At 31.9% G+C, this 16038-nt stretch overlaps 4 protein-coding genes across 4 annotated transcripts; 3 read left to right on the forward strand and 1 right to left on the reverse strand.

The window, feature by feature from the left end:
- The first annotated feature begins 821 nt into the window (after positions 1–821).
- On the forward strand, positions 822–2472 carry LOC105170852 (uncharacterized). The gene has a single exon (XM_011091775.3). It carries the CDS (start codon positions 1242–1244, stop codon positions 2199–2201), a length of 960 nt encoding a protein of 319 aa, XP_011090077.1. The 5' UTR covers positions 822–1241; the 3' UTR covers positions 2202–2472.
- Positions 2473–5293: 2821 nt separating this feature from the next.
- LOC105170572 (small ribosomal subunit protein uS17) lies at positions 5294–7566 on the reverse strand. Its single transcript, XM_011091393.3, has 6 exons — positions 7403–7566; positions 7246–7286; positions 7069–7169; positions 5847–5991; positions 5679–5768; positions 5294–5593 (listed from the first exon to the last, which is right to left on the reverse strand). Exons 1-6 carry the CDS (start codon positions 7412–7414, stop codon positions 5503–5505), a joined length of 480 nt encoding a protein of 159 aa, XP_011089695.1. The 5' UTR covers positions 7415–7566; the 3' UTR covers positions 5294–5502.
- Positions 7567–10968: 3402 nt separating this feature from the next.
- Positions 10969–12607, forward strand: LOC105170571 (non-specific lipid transfer protein GPI-anchored 6). Its single transcript, XM_011091392.3, has 3 exons — positions 10969–11412; positions 12082–12180; positions 12295–12607. Exons 1-3 carry the CDS (start codon positions 11070–11072, stop codon positions 12432–12434), a joined length of 582 nt encoding a protein of 193 aa, XP_011089694.2. The 5' UTR covers positions 10969–11069; the 3' UTR covers positions 12435–12607.
- Positions 12608–13459: 852 nt separating this feature from the next.
- LOC110012622 (DUF538 family protein, putative (Protein of unknown function, DUF538)) lies at positions 13460–14921 on the forward strand. Its single transcript, XM_088884532.1, has 2 exons — positions 13460–13992; positions 14710–14921. The coding sequence occupies exon 1, from the start codon at positions 13506–13508 to the stop codon at positions 13989–13991; it is 486 nt and encodes a 161-aa protein (XP_088740658.1). The 5' UTR covers positions 13460–13505; the 3' UTR covers position 13992; positions 14710–14921.
- Positions 14922–16038: the final 1117 nt, after the last annotated feature.

A 16038-nucleotide genomic window follows, 5' to 3' on the forward strand; every position in this document is an offset into this window, starting at 1 on the left:
TGTAAATAATAAATGACATAAATGACGAGACAAATCATTATTATTAAATAATTTCATTACACATATAATTACACACTCATAAGCCATCCATTTATCTCGCACATAAAAATAAACGAAACCCAAAATTTAAATTTTATCATAAGTAACAATAGGAAGAAAATGTTGCATAATAATTTAAGTAGCCCATGCACATAATTATTGTTAATTATGAAAAATTCCTAATCAACACTAGAAAATTAATCAATAATTAACGCATCACTCAAATATAATACTCAACCATTTTTATATCAAACATTACTTATTTGATTTATTCAATTTAAAAATAAGAGATCAAAAGCAATAAAAGGGCTCACATGAAATGAAAACAAGTACATATCAAGTAGTGATAAGTACTAATGGACACTATTTATTTAATAATGCAAGTTGTAGGAGGCATATAAATAAATATATATATATATATATATATATATTAATTATTGATGATACTCTTATTAATTATTTATATATAAAATTAATTCTTTAAATATTATCTTTAATTAAGTAAAGTGATCTATGCACATACGCAACTAAGATTCTTTATTTTATAAGAAATATTTCTAATCAATTCAAAAATTATTAAGAAATTGTTGAATGTTATCGCAATTTATACATAAAATAAATAACATGAAAGATGCTTTAATTCCCACTATGCAAAGAAGATTTGTGTATTTATACGAATAAGTAGGCGATGGTTTACACACTCCAACATAGCAAAAATAATACTATCATAATGAACTATAGAAAAATAAAAACTTATATCAATATATGACATCAATTGTGTCCAAGTTCTCCCAATCCCTTTTCAGACAAGACTTGTTTGGAGTCAAAGAAAGGCTTATGACTTATTTTCAAGAATTCCAACTCATACCAATTAGCCCCCTTTGTTGGTCTCTAGAATACATAACTGCACACTTCATCTCACATGTAAACATTTTGTTCTTGGTCAACTCTTCTTAGGCTTATTCCCCAAGCCTCCCTACAAAACCAAGAAAATCACGAGTAAAACCCTTCAACTTTTCAAACTTTCAACCCTCTTAGAACCCTCTAGACCTAATAAAAATTTCATAAATTCCCATATATAAAACCCCCCATCCATTTCCCTCTCCATTTCACGCCCAACAACCCCCCACCCCACCAAAAGCACACAAATTAAGCCAAACAAGTAGCACACAATTTCTTGCAAGCTCCAAGAACATAACAATATGGGCACTCTTGTAGGGCATGTGGCACCTGGATTTGGCGTCTTGATCATTGGATTATGGCACCTATTCAACCACATCAAACTTCATGCCCTCCACCCAAAAACCTACACCTCCTCACCATGGTTTCCCACTTCAAGAATCAAATATTTGGAGCTCTACTTGATCATGCTAGGTTGCTCCATCTCCATATCCATGGAGCTCTTCATCGGGCCGGACCGGCACCAACCCCTCGACCCTGATGGCACCATCCCTTCTAACCATCTCCATAACTTTGAACACTCCAATATTTCCTTGACTTTCTTCGTCTATGCTATCTTTTCAATCTTGCTCGATAGACTTGCCACGTCAGCACAATATGGGCTGACATGTTTACTTGGGGCAGTGGCGTTCGGCCAACAACTCCTCCTCTTCCACCTCCACTCCGCCGATCACATGGGGGTGGAGGGCCAATACCATTGGCTACTCCAAATTGCAATATTCATATCACTTGCCACTACCCTTTTAGGCATTGGTTATCCCAAGAGCTTCTTGAATAGCTTTGTGAGGTCAATTAGCATAGTGTTCCAAGGAGTTTGGCTTATGGTCATGGGGTTCATGTTATGGACCCCAACCCTAATCCCTAAGGGTTGCTTCATGAACTTGGAGGAAGGCCATAAAGTGGTCCGGTGCCACGGGGAAGACGCCCTAGAACGTGCCAAATCACTAGTGAACATTCAATTCAGCTGGTACGTCATAGTCATGATGATTTTTTCTATAACGTTTTATCTAGTTATGATCAAATTACACCCTGAAAAAGTCGAGTACGAATCTCTGACAAAATTTGAGTCACAAGACCAAGAAAGCGACGACGACGATGTTGAAGCCCAAAAGAAGGGCAATAATATTGAGAAGATAGGGGATCAGGGTAGGAGGTTTCTCCAAATTGGGAAGACAATTGGTCCTATGGACATAGAGAGGTAGAAGGTCAACATTAGTGGAAGTTGTAGATTAATTTGGCTAAGTATATGTGTAAAGAATAGTAAAGGTTGTAGGGTTAAGTGGGTGTACACTTTGTTTGGTTTTGACTAAGCCTACAATTGTTGTTGGCTTGGTTAATTAAGTGAAAATCCTCATGCAAAAAGAGAACAAGTGTGGTGTGTATAGTTTGGTTTTTATATGTAGCATTTGTGAATGTATGTACACTAAAAACAAAAGTGATTCTTGATTTTTTAATGAATATGTTTCTATTACATTTTGTTTGCTCTTTATTTGATTATATATGTTGTAATTAATTAATGGTTGCTTGTCAATTTTGGTTTGATATGATTTGATTTTTCAATCATCATACGTGTCTTGGAAATTTGCATCATATGCTAAGAATTAATAGTATCACATATTTTTTAATAATTAAATAATACATATTACACCTATAGTTTCAACACAATATTACCTTTATTTTCTGAAATAAGAAGTTCTTTTATTACTTTTAATCTAAATAAGTGGAGATGAAATTTCAAGTTTAGACTCTAGAAGAGGACATTAGGAATTTAGTTTGGATCAGCTTTGAATATAGTTCAAACGAATTTTATTGTAGGTGGCGGCGGAGGAAGGTGGTGGCGCCGCCGAGCACCCAAAGCCTCCTCGCCGTGAACTCTAAAAATATTATTGTAAGTAGATACGAAACGTGAAAGTGACCCGAATTGAAAAGTATGACATCAATGCCCCGCAGCCCTTAATTAAACTTATTTAGTAGATATAATTATGTAGATTGGTCCCTTTAGCTCATATTCAAAAATATTGGTATTATGGGCATAGATGAACGAATTAATTCTATAAGAAATTAAATAGCTATTTAATCATATTCCTAACCTGAATGTATATATATGTACAAAAAATAGGGTTAGTTAGAGGAGGTGGTTGAATCGACTTACGTAAGTAAATTTGAATTTTTTAGTCGTAAATACCTAATATTTTTAAGTATAATCAAAATTCAATTGGACATTAATTATTAGCAGTATGTACTTATTTGGGTTGTTTGGCCACATTTTTAATAATTATTTTGTGGATTAAGTTCACGTGAATTATATTTTGATAAAAGTTATAATTTGTAGTTTTTAATCCCACCTTAATTATCTTTTACTGAGTTTCTCATTAAATAATTTTTGAATTCTTTTATTAATCTTAAGAATGAAGTTGAATTTCAAATTTAACTAGAATCTACATTTTACATAATTTATTATAAAATTATAAATTCATATAATTCAATCACTTTTTCTTTAAATTAGTTATTTTAGAATCAATTCTCTAATAATCAATCATAACATCGTCAAGTCAATTGGATTCCGTCTCTCGCATAGCTTGCATATATACCAATTATGTCCCACATGAAAAGATTAATTAAATTTTTAAGTGTTTCATAAAAAATCATACAATTTAAAGTTTAAAAATAAAAATAGGAGGGAATAATTAAGAAAAGAAGATTATTTATATATATTATTTAATATATAAATTCACTTGGCACTTGGAATGTGCTCGTTTATCCAGCGAAATATAATAATATTTTATTTTATTTTATCCTCTTATAAAAAGTTGCAAATAATAAATAGCATTTTGCTGAAAGAATACATCTTTTTAGAAAAAACTTTTTAAAGTTGCTTTCCAGAAATATTTTCTAAAAGTTTGTAATTTTTGGATTAAAGAGGTATAATTGCATATATGCATATTTTCTGAAAATGCATTTAAATGTCTATATATAGATGAAATCAAATGCTAGATTTTACACCTCAATATTCATAAGTTCTTTCACTTTATTTTTTATTTATTTAGTTGTTCATGAAAGAATGCTTCCGGAATTGTTGTTCGACAAGTCTCAATTGGTATTGTCGTATTCTAGCATTGAGTTTATTGAACTCGACAACAACACTATAATAAGGACAAATTTCATTCTAAAAATAGCAAAATCATGCTTCCAAACCTTTTCAAAATACGTAGATGTATTTGCCCGACAACATCTACTCACGATAACTTCAAATAGAACTTGTTTTTAAGCAAATTCGCGAGTTGTAGCTATATAAAATACTTTTATCACAAATTTAAATTTTTTACTTTTGTTTGGGATGTTTCGAAATAAAACTTAATATATTGTCTATTTGTTTACAATAATAATAATAATAATAATATGAGCCTTTGTTAGTAAGGATAATACAATTATGAGTTGGATTTGAGCTCACCCAATTAAAATGGACTCCACAAGCTAATATTATTATAATCATCACTCAATAAAATATGATGATCATGACAAAAATTCGATTCCTTGTACGAAACGACAAAATAAATATTTATGAAATGCCGTAACTATTACGCACGAATAAAAGTTGTATAATTGACCCTTTTTTCTCAATGAAGTTTTGTATAATGAATTAATAGTTAGACATAATACTATATATTACATAAATAATTACGTTTGGATGAGAATCTTGTAGGAAGTTGGTTTGATTATCAGTCCAAAGTTGAGGATTTGAAGTTGGCTTTTTCTTGAGTGAGAAGGGATTACATGAAAGTTATTTTTTCCTTTTTTTTTAAATGGTTACATAAATGTTCCTACCAGATTTATAATAAAAAATATTTTTACTTTTTTAATGAATTAGTTACATTTACATCATGAATTCAATTTTATAATAGACCAATAACTACTATTAAAGTAGACTAATACCCACATATTGAAAGGACTCGAACCCATGACCTCTTGATTGTGGGATCTCAACTTCAACAATCACGTTATTTCTCTATATTGCCATTACTATTCTATATTATTCCACATATTTTAAAACTTTCAAATGTTTCAATTCTATAGGATATTACTATATATAAATATACATTCATATGCGTGTGTATATATATATTTCTCTTCTGGTGGAAGAAACTGAAATATTGACACATATACCACATACATACATCATAAATTAATAAAAAACACGAGTAATAATAGTCGGACTCTGGATTCTTGAAAATTTCAACTACAGAAATAATGAATTTCAAACATAGGTTATATACTTAAATAATGCACCATCCTGTTCTTCTTGAAATAAAACGTCATATTGATATTGAATTTCTGAAGGTTCAAAGTCAGCATAAGCAGGCAAAAATCCAAAATTTTAAGCTCTCAAGGCTCAAGCTAAGTGAGAGCACTCTCAAATGAATCAAATAAAAGTCTAGAAATAATCTACCAATAACCTATTCAACATATGCCAAGAAGATTAGAGTTCAGATAGCCTATTATCACTCACATCCCCGTAAATGCCTTCTTTCCACGGCTTGACGAGCCGGCTGGGATCACTTTGAGAACATTAAACCTCACCGTTTTGGACAAGGGCCTGCCAAGTGACAAAGAGAGCCGTCAAAAATAAATTCCGTAATGTTACCAATTATGGTGAGGGATAACAAAGTTTTGTTACTAGCCTGCATTGACCGATGATAACATGGTCGCCCTCTTTCACACGGAAGCAAGGGGAAATGTGTGCTGGAATATTTGAATGCCTCTTTTCGTATCTAAAGAACACCAAAAATCCCAATCAAAACACGAAACAAAGAGCATAATGGAAAATTTATGAAAAGGTCTTTTGATACCTTTGGTACTTCTTTACCCAATGCAAGTAGTTTCGTCGAACAATGATAGTTCTCATCATCTTAGCACTGTGACAGGTCCCAGCAAGGATACGGCCTCTGATGGAGACATTGCCAGTGAATGGGCATTTCTTGTCAATGTATGTGCCTGGACAAAGATAAACCCGACATCCGTCAGAGAGAAATCAGATACAACAACAATATATAACAAAAACGATCTGATGAATTACAGATCTATACTTCTATATGACGGAGGAGCAAAATTCTGTTTCTTCAGATTTTATAAGTGTATATATTAGCATCTATACTCCTTAATTATATTAATAGTAATACATTAAATGGTCAGCATTTCATGACTGTGCCAGAACTCTACAACCACACATATCAAGCTTCTTTCAGAAATACATGTTATGCATTCAATAGAATTGATGCATCAAACATCATTGGTAACTAATCAAGCTTTATCTTGTCCAGAAGTGAATAAAAAATTATTGTACACATCAAATAATATTTCACCTATCCAAGAGTAAAAAAAAATCTTTTAAGAGTCAAAACAAAAACCTAAGAGTGGAGCGACAGTAAGAGGTATGGGTGCTACTTATGAAACAGAGCAACTGAGGGTTCTATACAGAGGTTCCAGGCTAGCTAGAGTGTTGGTGCAAAGTGGGAATGAGGAAGTGATGATGAGAGGACATATATCTAACATATTCTCTATTCATGGCAATTGGAATGAAAATCAACAGTACCATCTTCAGAGTATATATTACTAAGATACTACACAAATCTTCCAGAAACGAGGAGTCATATTTCCAATTTTAAGATAATAACACAGATGTTGAGATCCAAGAAATCATAATAATGCCTCATCCCAACATGGAAGCTGCCGTTCAAAAAGTTTTAAATGAAAGTCAAAAAACATAAAACATTTGTGTAACTTTACACTATTACTCTTAGAGATCGGAGAGTTAGTGGTATCAAATTACTAGAGAACTTTCACATTGGCACATATGGCTTGTTTCTTAGTCACTGTAATAAAATCACAGATGACAGAAGCGCATCGATTCATAAGACATTATTCAATTAACTCATATTTTTACAACTCAAATCCCTATTGATGTTCCAAAGGACAAACGCAGAAAAACAAGAGAGTGAATATGCAAAGCATCATAACATCAGATCAAGCCAGCATAACACAGACAAGGAAATAAATTAATAAAACTCAGACCTTCAACGGCCTCGCGGGGTGTTTTGAACCCCAATCCGATGCTCTTCCAGTAGCGGTTGCCTCCCTTTCCTGGAGCTTTACCCTTCCCCGACTTCTTCGAGCTGAAAAAAACCCCCAAATTCCCACCTAAAAACACAAAATTCACGGATCTATAGATAAATCAATATAAAGTCTTACCAAAGGAACACCTTCGGCTGCTTCAAGAACGCCTTCTCCGTCTGCAAAACAACGACAATAACAACTCCGTAAATCAATTAACTCTTCGTCCGCCAACCCACACACATCACATATATATATACGCACTCATAAAAAGCAGAGTTTGATAGGGTTTTACCTGTTCGGCCATGGTCGCCGGCAATGGAGCTCAGATGAGAATGTGAAGATGCAGGAAAGTGGCGGCAGTTGTTCTAGTTCTTTTGATTGTAACGATTTTCTTTCAAAAGAGAAGTGGAAATTGAGATCCTTTGTTCAGGATTAGGGTTTAGGTTGGCCCAAAACTCTGTCTGGACACAATTAGTATTCCTAATTAGGATTAGTGCGTTTTCGCTTTTCGGTATTATAGCAATTAAAATTAATTAATCTAAAAATAGGATAAATAGATGGATTTTAAAATAACAATTTTACCCTCTATATTTTTTAAAACAAAATAATTTACTTTCCTAAAAAAGAAAAAATTACTTCATTTTAAAAAACACAAGAGGATAAATTATATATTTTAAAAAATATAGGGATGTAAATTGTTAATTTTTTTTCATAGAAAAATAATATGCATATTTACAATATCATAGGGGTGTAAATTGTATTTTTCTCTTAAATAAAGGGTCATTTTATCCTCAATTTTGAATCTACAAAATCACTTTGCCCCCTTGTACTATAAAAATAAGTATCAAAACGACCCTTCTATTATTAAAATTTTCAAACACCCCCCTTAATTTTGAAGCTTCATCCTAAGTGGATAAAAACATCCTCATGCCTTTGACATAATAAGGTGTTTCTATTAATAAATTGATGAAAAATGACATGATACCATTGGATCGAGTAAATTGTTATTTTTTGATATAATTTGTATTTAAATTTTTTTAATATATTTTAATGAATACAACACATTGGTCTAATTCTTAATAAAAAAAAAATAACGAATCGTTACCTAATTTTTGAATAAAAATAATATATACGTGTAGGTTCATGCTGGTCAAATATCAATATAGATATATAATTAATTTTTTTATTAATGCAATGATTATTTCCAGTCATATAATTTAATATTTTGAATTTATATTTTTCTAATGAATATAATATCAATAGCAATTTTATTTTTATTTAACTATAATAATTTATTATTAAATATGAAGTATTTTTTTTAATACAAAAAAAAACTAGATAGTAAAGTGGACATTAGTTCATAAAAATATTTTGAAAAATTCTAAACAATATATAAAATTTTAATTTATAAATTTTGGTCAATTCAACATAAAAAATTATTGTTAAACGGACGTTAAAATCAAGAAGTATTTATAATTTCTCAAACAATAAAAAAATGTTTATAATTATTGCAAATCTCAGAAAATATCGTTGGAACTTACTCTATAATAATATAAATATGATATGTGTATATTGTGGTCCGAATCAATTAAATCTTTAGGTGACTGTAATTTACCGTATAATAATATAAATATAATATGTGTACATTATGATTTGAAATAATAATTTTTTTTAATTCAATTGAATCGATAATATGAGTGATCCAATAATTTGTTCGAATTTCAAAACGTTGTGTTTCATATCAGATAATGTCGTTGCGTGAAGCCATCTGTCTTCTTTTTGGTGGGTAGGCAATTCACTCTTTTCCTCATTCGTCCCATCAGCTCTGACTGTTCCGCCCGCCCATCCCCACTGCTCGCCCTTACCCTGCCGGTGCCTTCTATCCTTCGCTCCCGTCATTTGCGCCTCTCCCCACCTTTGCATTTAATACTTCCATTTGCGTCACCATTCTTTAGTTTTTATTTCATTTTTTCACTCTTATACCAATTTATGTCACTCCAATAATAATTTATTGTCTCGTGATTTTAAAAAATGATAAATAAAATTTATTTGACTAGAATTGTGATGAGAGTTTAATTATTAAAAGACAGAAAAGCCCTTCATTAAGGGTATAATGGTTATTTCATCAAGATCCGCGTAAAAGATCGCGGGTTGGGTAACTAGATAACTACAGTGGGATTAAACCCACAAGTCGTAGCATTTTTTTGATCAAAACATGGTTTTATGAAATTTAATCCGAAAAGTTATTAAAAAAAAAAATTGTATTTGTATTAAATGAAATTAAGTCTTAATATAAATTTTTATTATGTGTGTTTGCAGATATAAAATTCTATTTAACATTATGTTTGAATCGATAAATTTAAATTTAAAAAATATTATATACAACCTTAATATATAAAGTGAACTTAAAGTCTACTATGATCAAATAAAATTAAAGGACTTTGGAATTATAGAAAATAAATTTATTATTTCTAAATTTCAAGATTTTCAATTCAAAGTTGACCTAAAAAGGACTAAAATGCACCTAATTTTTTGGTCCCATGACATACACAAGCTGGCAAAGATTAATGTCATTAATTACACAACCTCCAAAGTATGCAGGACCATTAAAATATTAAATATCTATAAATCATGCTCATGCATGCATGAGAAAATTCTAGTTGAATGCCATTTTCAGTCTCTCAATCATTTGGCAATCACTCAAGGGATAATATAAAATTATAATTTCATATCTTGTCACTTTTTACACCTTTATGCAATTAATTATATATCTTGAAATGGAAAAAATTATATTTTTTCATCCCATAATTTAAATTTGAAATATTTTTAATTCTATCATTTATAAAAATTTTAAAAATAGACCCATAATTTATCAGAAGACTGATTTTCAGTCTTTCTGCCAACTTTTGTTGAGAAAATTGAACGAAAAAATTCACTTGCAAGTCATGTCGTCATTATTTTTTAGAATTGGGGGAATAGCCACATGACTTGTATGTGGTTTTTTCCGTTCATTTTCTAATCAAAATTGGTACATAGGAGGACTGAAAATAAAAGTATTTTAAAGTTATGAGATTATTTTCAAAAATTTCATAAGTAATGGCACTAATTAAAAGTATACAAATATTAAGTTACGAGACAAATTTATAATTTTTCCCAAATCAAATCGTATAATGCAGTGTTTGGATTGCTGGATCTGGATATAAGGATTTCAAATCTATAAAACTTGTTTGGATAAATTTACATCACAAAGATTACCAATCCCTAAACTTTGAATTGTATTTTATTTTGTGGTAATGTAATGATATTCAAATTCATTCGATACAGAGTCATTTGAATTCCTAATTTTATATCATCTATTCAAATCCAAATCTTGCGATCTAAATGCAGCTTAAAGATTATGGAGTAATCAGATTTTAAAAATTAAATCAAATGCGATCGATTTATAAGTTTTTGCTCAATTCTTTAAATATAACGAATTAAGTTATGCACATTTTTCGATCCCTCTTGGGCTCAAGGTCAATTTAATTAATAAAGTACATATAGAGAACTAAACTACATGCATTCAAGATCTTAATTTTGATATGAGAACGTTATGTATTACGAATACTGATATATAATTTAAAATAAATAATTAATCGCATAACAAATAGAGTAACGTATACGTAGAATGAATTAAATTCAACTGAATTTGATTGGAACTAGAAACTTACTGCGTGAGAGATGGCCTTAATTAGCTAAGTGGTGCTGCAAGTGCAACCACAAACCCTATATAGAATTTATTTCCCCAACTCCCCCCCACCCCTCCACCCCCACCCCACCTCTCATTCTCACTTATTTATCACACTCCCATTCATCTATGTCACTGCAAAAGCATATAACCCATAGCCCATAGATCTCCCCCAAACCCTCTCTCTCTCTCTCTCTCTCTCTCTCTCTCTCTCTCTCATTCTTGCAAGATCATGTTGTCCAAGAATATGTTCATGGGACTTACGGTCTCATACATTCTAGTACTGCTGTTTGGGCTTACATCATGCGACGTAGAGAAAGATAAAGAAAAGTGTACAAATCAGCTGATAGGGTTAGCAACCTGCCTGCCCTATGTGAGCGGGGAGTCCAAATTCCCCCCAATGGACTGCTGCACCGGCTTCAAGGAGGTGCTGCAGAAGAGCAAAGAGTGCTTGTGCTTGTTGGTTAAGGATAGAAATGACCCCAGCCTCGGCTTCAAGATCAATGCCACTCTCGCCCTCAGTCTCCCCAGTAAGTGTAACGCCCCCGTCAACCAGAGCATCACTGACTGTCCAGGCAAGTATTACTTAACGTGCGCGTGTTAGATAAGTCTGTTAGATATCTTATGGTTCCGAGCAACCGTGGTCGGTCCACTTTAAAAATTTATTTTTGGATAAATTACAACGAATTTTTCTAAAGCTATTACAATTACTCACTTACCCTCATTCTTTTGGAATTTTCAGAACTTTATTATATATTTGGAAACTTTTTGGGATCTTCATGTTTTATATTTAAAGGGGAGATTTTTGTAATTCTAAAAAAATGAGGGACATAGTGAGTAATTGTAGTAATTTTAGGTCGTTGTAATTAATTATATAGTTATGGCGGAACAACCAACATTTTGTGCCCACCTCCCTCCCCTTGCTGGCGACATATGATTCTTCTTACATCAACTGTTTTGGCACCAAATCATATTAAATATCACGTGAATTCCGAGAGCAGTATTATGTTGACGTGGCATGATTCCATTATTGGATAGGAAACTGATAATATTTTCAAATGTTTCTTGTTGGCCCCTTTATTTAAGCATAAATCTCCTTTTCACCCCCTAAAATAGAAAAATATTTTTTTTGCCCAATTCTATGCATTGCAGTACTTGTACACTTGTAGTCTTTTGTTGTACTTTTTTTTCATTTCTACATATGCTTATGAACTCAAATATGCATGTTTGACAATTTGGCCCAGCTGTCCTTCATCTGCCACCAAATTCACCAGATGCTAAGGTTTTTGAGGATTTTGCAAACAGTGGCAAGAAAAGCAATGCTACTGCACCACCTGCTGCTGGTAAGAAATTCAACATTATTATTATTATTATCAAATAATTCAACTCCTTTTTTATTTGTCTAGTTAGTATACTTATTTTTTCTATATTTTCCATAATTATATTTTAAATTGAAGAAAATTCGTCGACTGAGATGCCACCGGCTAATCCAAAGAGCGACGGAGGAAAAAGCAAGAGTCGGCTCGGGGTCGAAATGGTTTCATGGCTATCGCTAGCTATGGTTGCATGCAGTTCATATCTTGCACAATACCTCTGATGCGTAACAAAAAATTCAAATTTTTTTGTTGCGTTTCGATTTTCTTAATTACGAATAACAATGCTCTGTTTGGACTTTGAATTTGGTGAGGAGAAAAAATAGAAAAGTTTCGAGAAATTGCAATGTACTTATATTATAAGATGAGGATAGTGTAATGTTTTTTCCTCATTAAAGTTGAAGGCCAAACATGGTGTACGCAGGTCTAGGATGTCTAATGAAATAGAAAAAAGTTGTATTTAGGGCAATCAACGCTTTTGTAAGCTACAACTGTGTTCATATGCTTGTATTTGTGTATTATGTGGTTATATATTCCTAATTAATCTAACTTAATTTCCCCATTACATTATTTTTTTCAGCAAACGGATTACAGACTACATCGTCACTTTCAATTATTATTAATATATATATATATATATATCATTTTTTCGTCTAAATAACAAATGAAGAAGCTACGGGGCTGTTAGTCCAACACGTCTTTGAACTAACAATCCTATGACTTCTCTATTAATTATTTGAGGAAAAAGTCACGTGCTGATTGAAAATGAGAGAATTTTTAACTTATGAGATGCAATATGAAAAAATCATAACAAATGAGATTAAATTTTGCGATTTTTCTACAACATAATAATATTATAAATTGGTACCAAATTTGATGAAAAAAATGAATTATTTATTGTTTGAATAAATCAATTACAATCGTTAATAGTAAATATTTATATCTAAGAACAACCAATAACAATGACTATCATATATTAATCATTAATATCAGATAATTATATATAATCAACAACTAATATTAAAACATAATAACATTCTACATATTGGTGGAGTTCGAACCCCATGACTCTAAAATTATACGTTTTCATTTTTCAACTTTACCAATTGAGTCAGATCTCGTTAGCTTTAACAACTAATTTGACGGGTTAATCAAATGTGCAGACTTTTATAAATTTTAAGGACCAAAAATCATATCTAATGGACGTTAGGGACCTAAAACAAATAAATAACTGTATAAAGCACAAAGAATGTAATTTGCTGACCAGTTGTACAATCCTCCGAAGCTACGCATCAATGGCTTCCCCTCCAAAGGTACAACTCTCTCTAGCACTGATCTCCCTGTTCTTCCTCTCGTCAGCCCACGTCTCTGTTTCAACGGCTGATGTGCATGACCTCCTCCCGCTGTACCACCTTCCGAAGGGTCTCCTTCCCCGAGAAATCAAATCTTATTCCCTCTCCAACACCGACAATTCCTTCACCATCGAACTCAGTTCAAACCCTTGTTATGTCAAATTCGATGGTCAGCTTGTCTACTATGACAAGATCATTAAAGGGAAGTTGGGACAAGGTACAGTGACGGACGTTTCAGGGATTCAGGCCAAGAAATTGTTCCTTTGGGTGTCTGTAACGGGGATTGATGTGGATGAGAAGAACGATATGATTGAATTTCATGTGGGTGCTCTATCCGAGAAGCTGCCTGCTAAAGATTTTCAGGATGTTCATAGTTGCAAGGCTAAAGGAGTTCGAGAGCCCTTTTCATTTCTTGAAGCGTTAATTTGAGGTAAAATTCGGTTGCTTTATGCAATTATTGCCGTGAATTGAGTCTTTTTAGCAGTTGTAGTATGATCTGTGTATGTATGACAAGATTTGTTGTGTTCTTGAGATGTTGATTGCTTTGCAATTGCGGTTTCCTTGTAGATTGTAGATTAGTTTGGTATTAAGACTTAATCATTGATCATAGATTTTGAAGAGAGATAATAGAAATCTTGGCTTGTTGACTAGTATGCGATGTCAAGATCATTAAGACGCTACGGATCCCAATTGACATCAACCATAACTTCATTTATTGCTTCTTCAAAAATGCAGTTTCATCTGCAAAACATGTAGAATTTTGATTTCTCAATGTATTGGTAATCTTGGTTTCTTGACTGGTATTGAATGTTGAAATTGGCCATAGTTATGGGATTTTGTGTGTCTGATGGTTGATATAAGAGAAAGTTGAATGTTGATTTTGCTATGTTTTAGCATTCTTGCTATTTACGTATTTTCGATGTAGAGTAGCTAGGATAGAATCATGTGTTCATTCTAGCATCCAGGATTTTCATCTAAGAATGGAGCTACGAAGCGGCCCATTTTTCGCTAGGTATAGATGTTGGGTCTTGTTGTGGCAACAACACTTTGATGATCATTCTGGGGTTCAGGAATTTCATGTAAGAAATGCATTATGATATATAGTATCTGATCTTCACTTGAATCTATGCTTTGGTTTTCTCTGCAGATCCAAGCCGCATCACAGATGCTGTCAAGCTACTCATGTAAAGTGAAGCCTAGGTTCGTTGATGCTCATACCGTGATAGCATTGGGGATCTGGTTTTAACTTGCACCACTGTGATTATGCTGTAATGGAGCCGTTGTATCAAAACTATGAGAGGGGGTGTTGATGTTCCTACATCAGATCCTATTGTATTGCAATATCTTGATTTTCACCAACTTCTGATGTCTACAATCTCAAACTTGTTTTCCCATTGTGCCTTGTGAAAAATAATCCATCTCACCAGTGAACATGTTTTTGATTATCAAGATTTTGAATCACTGCCCAACTTCTGCAGACAAGAACGCTGTCAGTGCCTTAACTCCTGACCATAACCCTAGATTTTGTGAATTTGACCCCTAATATTTGTAAATTTACAAAAAGATCCCCCAAAAAGTTCCTATATTTACACAGGCCTCACCTAAATTCATACTTTTTTTCTCGAGATTGAATATTTTGAACTTATGTTAAATTTATAAAGTCTCAACGGCCTCTTGGGGCTTTTTTTTTAAATCTCTCTCTTATTCTTTTCCTTTTCACACTATTTTTTTTATTTGTTTAATTTTGTCGTACCTTATCCTTATCTCACTTCTTTTATCGAAGATTTTATTTTTTCTATTTTTTGTTTTTAATTATTTTATTCTTTATTTCACTTATTGTAAATTAATAAAAAGTTAGATAATTAAAAAAAAAATATTTCATAGCAAATATTTATAATTTAAAATTTAAAAAATCAAGCACGTGAATTGAGGGTGCAAATGGAGTTAGTAACAATTATGATGCAGCATATTAAGGCGAGGCTAATATTATTTTTGAATAAAGTTTTAAGAAAAAGTGATCATTCATAAAGAATATTAAGTTTGATTTGGATGAAAAGATTTTGATCTAAAAAAGAGGGTTTGTTTGAGTATAAGATTTTAAATGAAAAAGAATTTGATATCAATTAATATTCCACTGCACATATATTTAAAAAATTATTATGGTTTTCTAACTATCATTAGTACAAGATTTAAAAAATTTGTATATTATAAAACATTTATAAAGAATTGTAATATATTCTTCTTGTTGTAATAATAATAGTAATAATGATGATTACATCGTCATCTACTAACTACAAAATCGAATTAGATTGTTAAAATGTATTTTTTTTAGTCTAAGACCAATCCAATTTACTCTTAGCTCGCTAATAACTCTGCAGTTTGAGTGGTCTGACGGTTTTGTTGAACACCCCTACTTTAAGCTAAAATCTCATAGAAAGTTTGTACAAATTACGTTTTTCGTAAAATAAAATAAAAA

This window comes from Sesamum indicum, linkage group LG9, assembly GCF_026168435.1.
Source record: "Sesamum indicum cultivar Baizhima isolate 11 linkage group LG9, ASM2616843v1, whole genome shotgun sequence".
Taxonomy (NCBI): Eukaryota; Viridiplantae; Streptophyta; class Magnoliopsida; order Lamiales; family Pedaliaceae; genus Sesamum; species Sesamum indicum.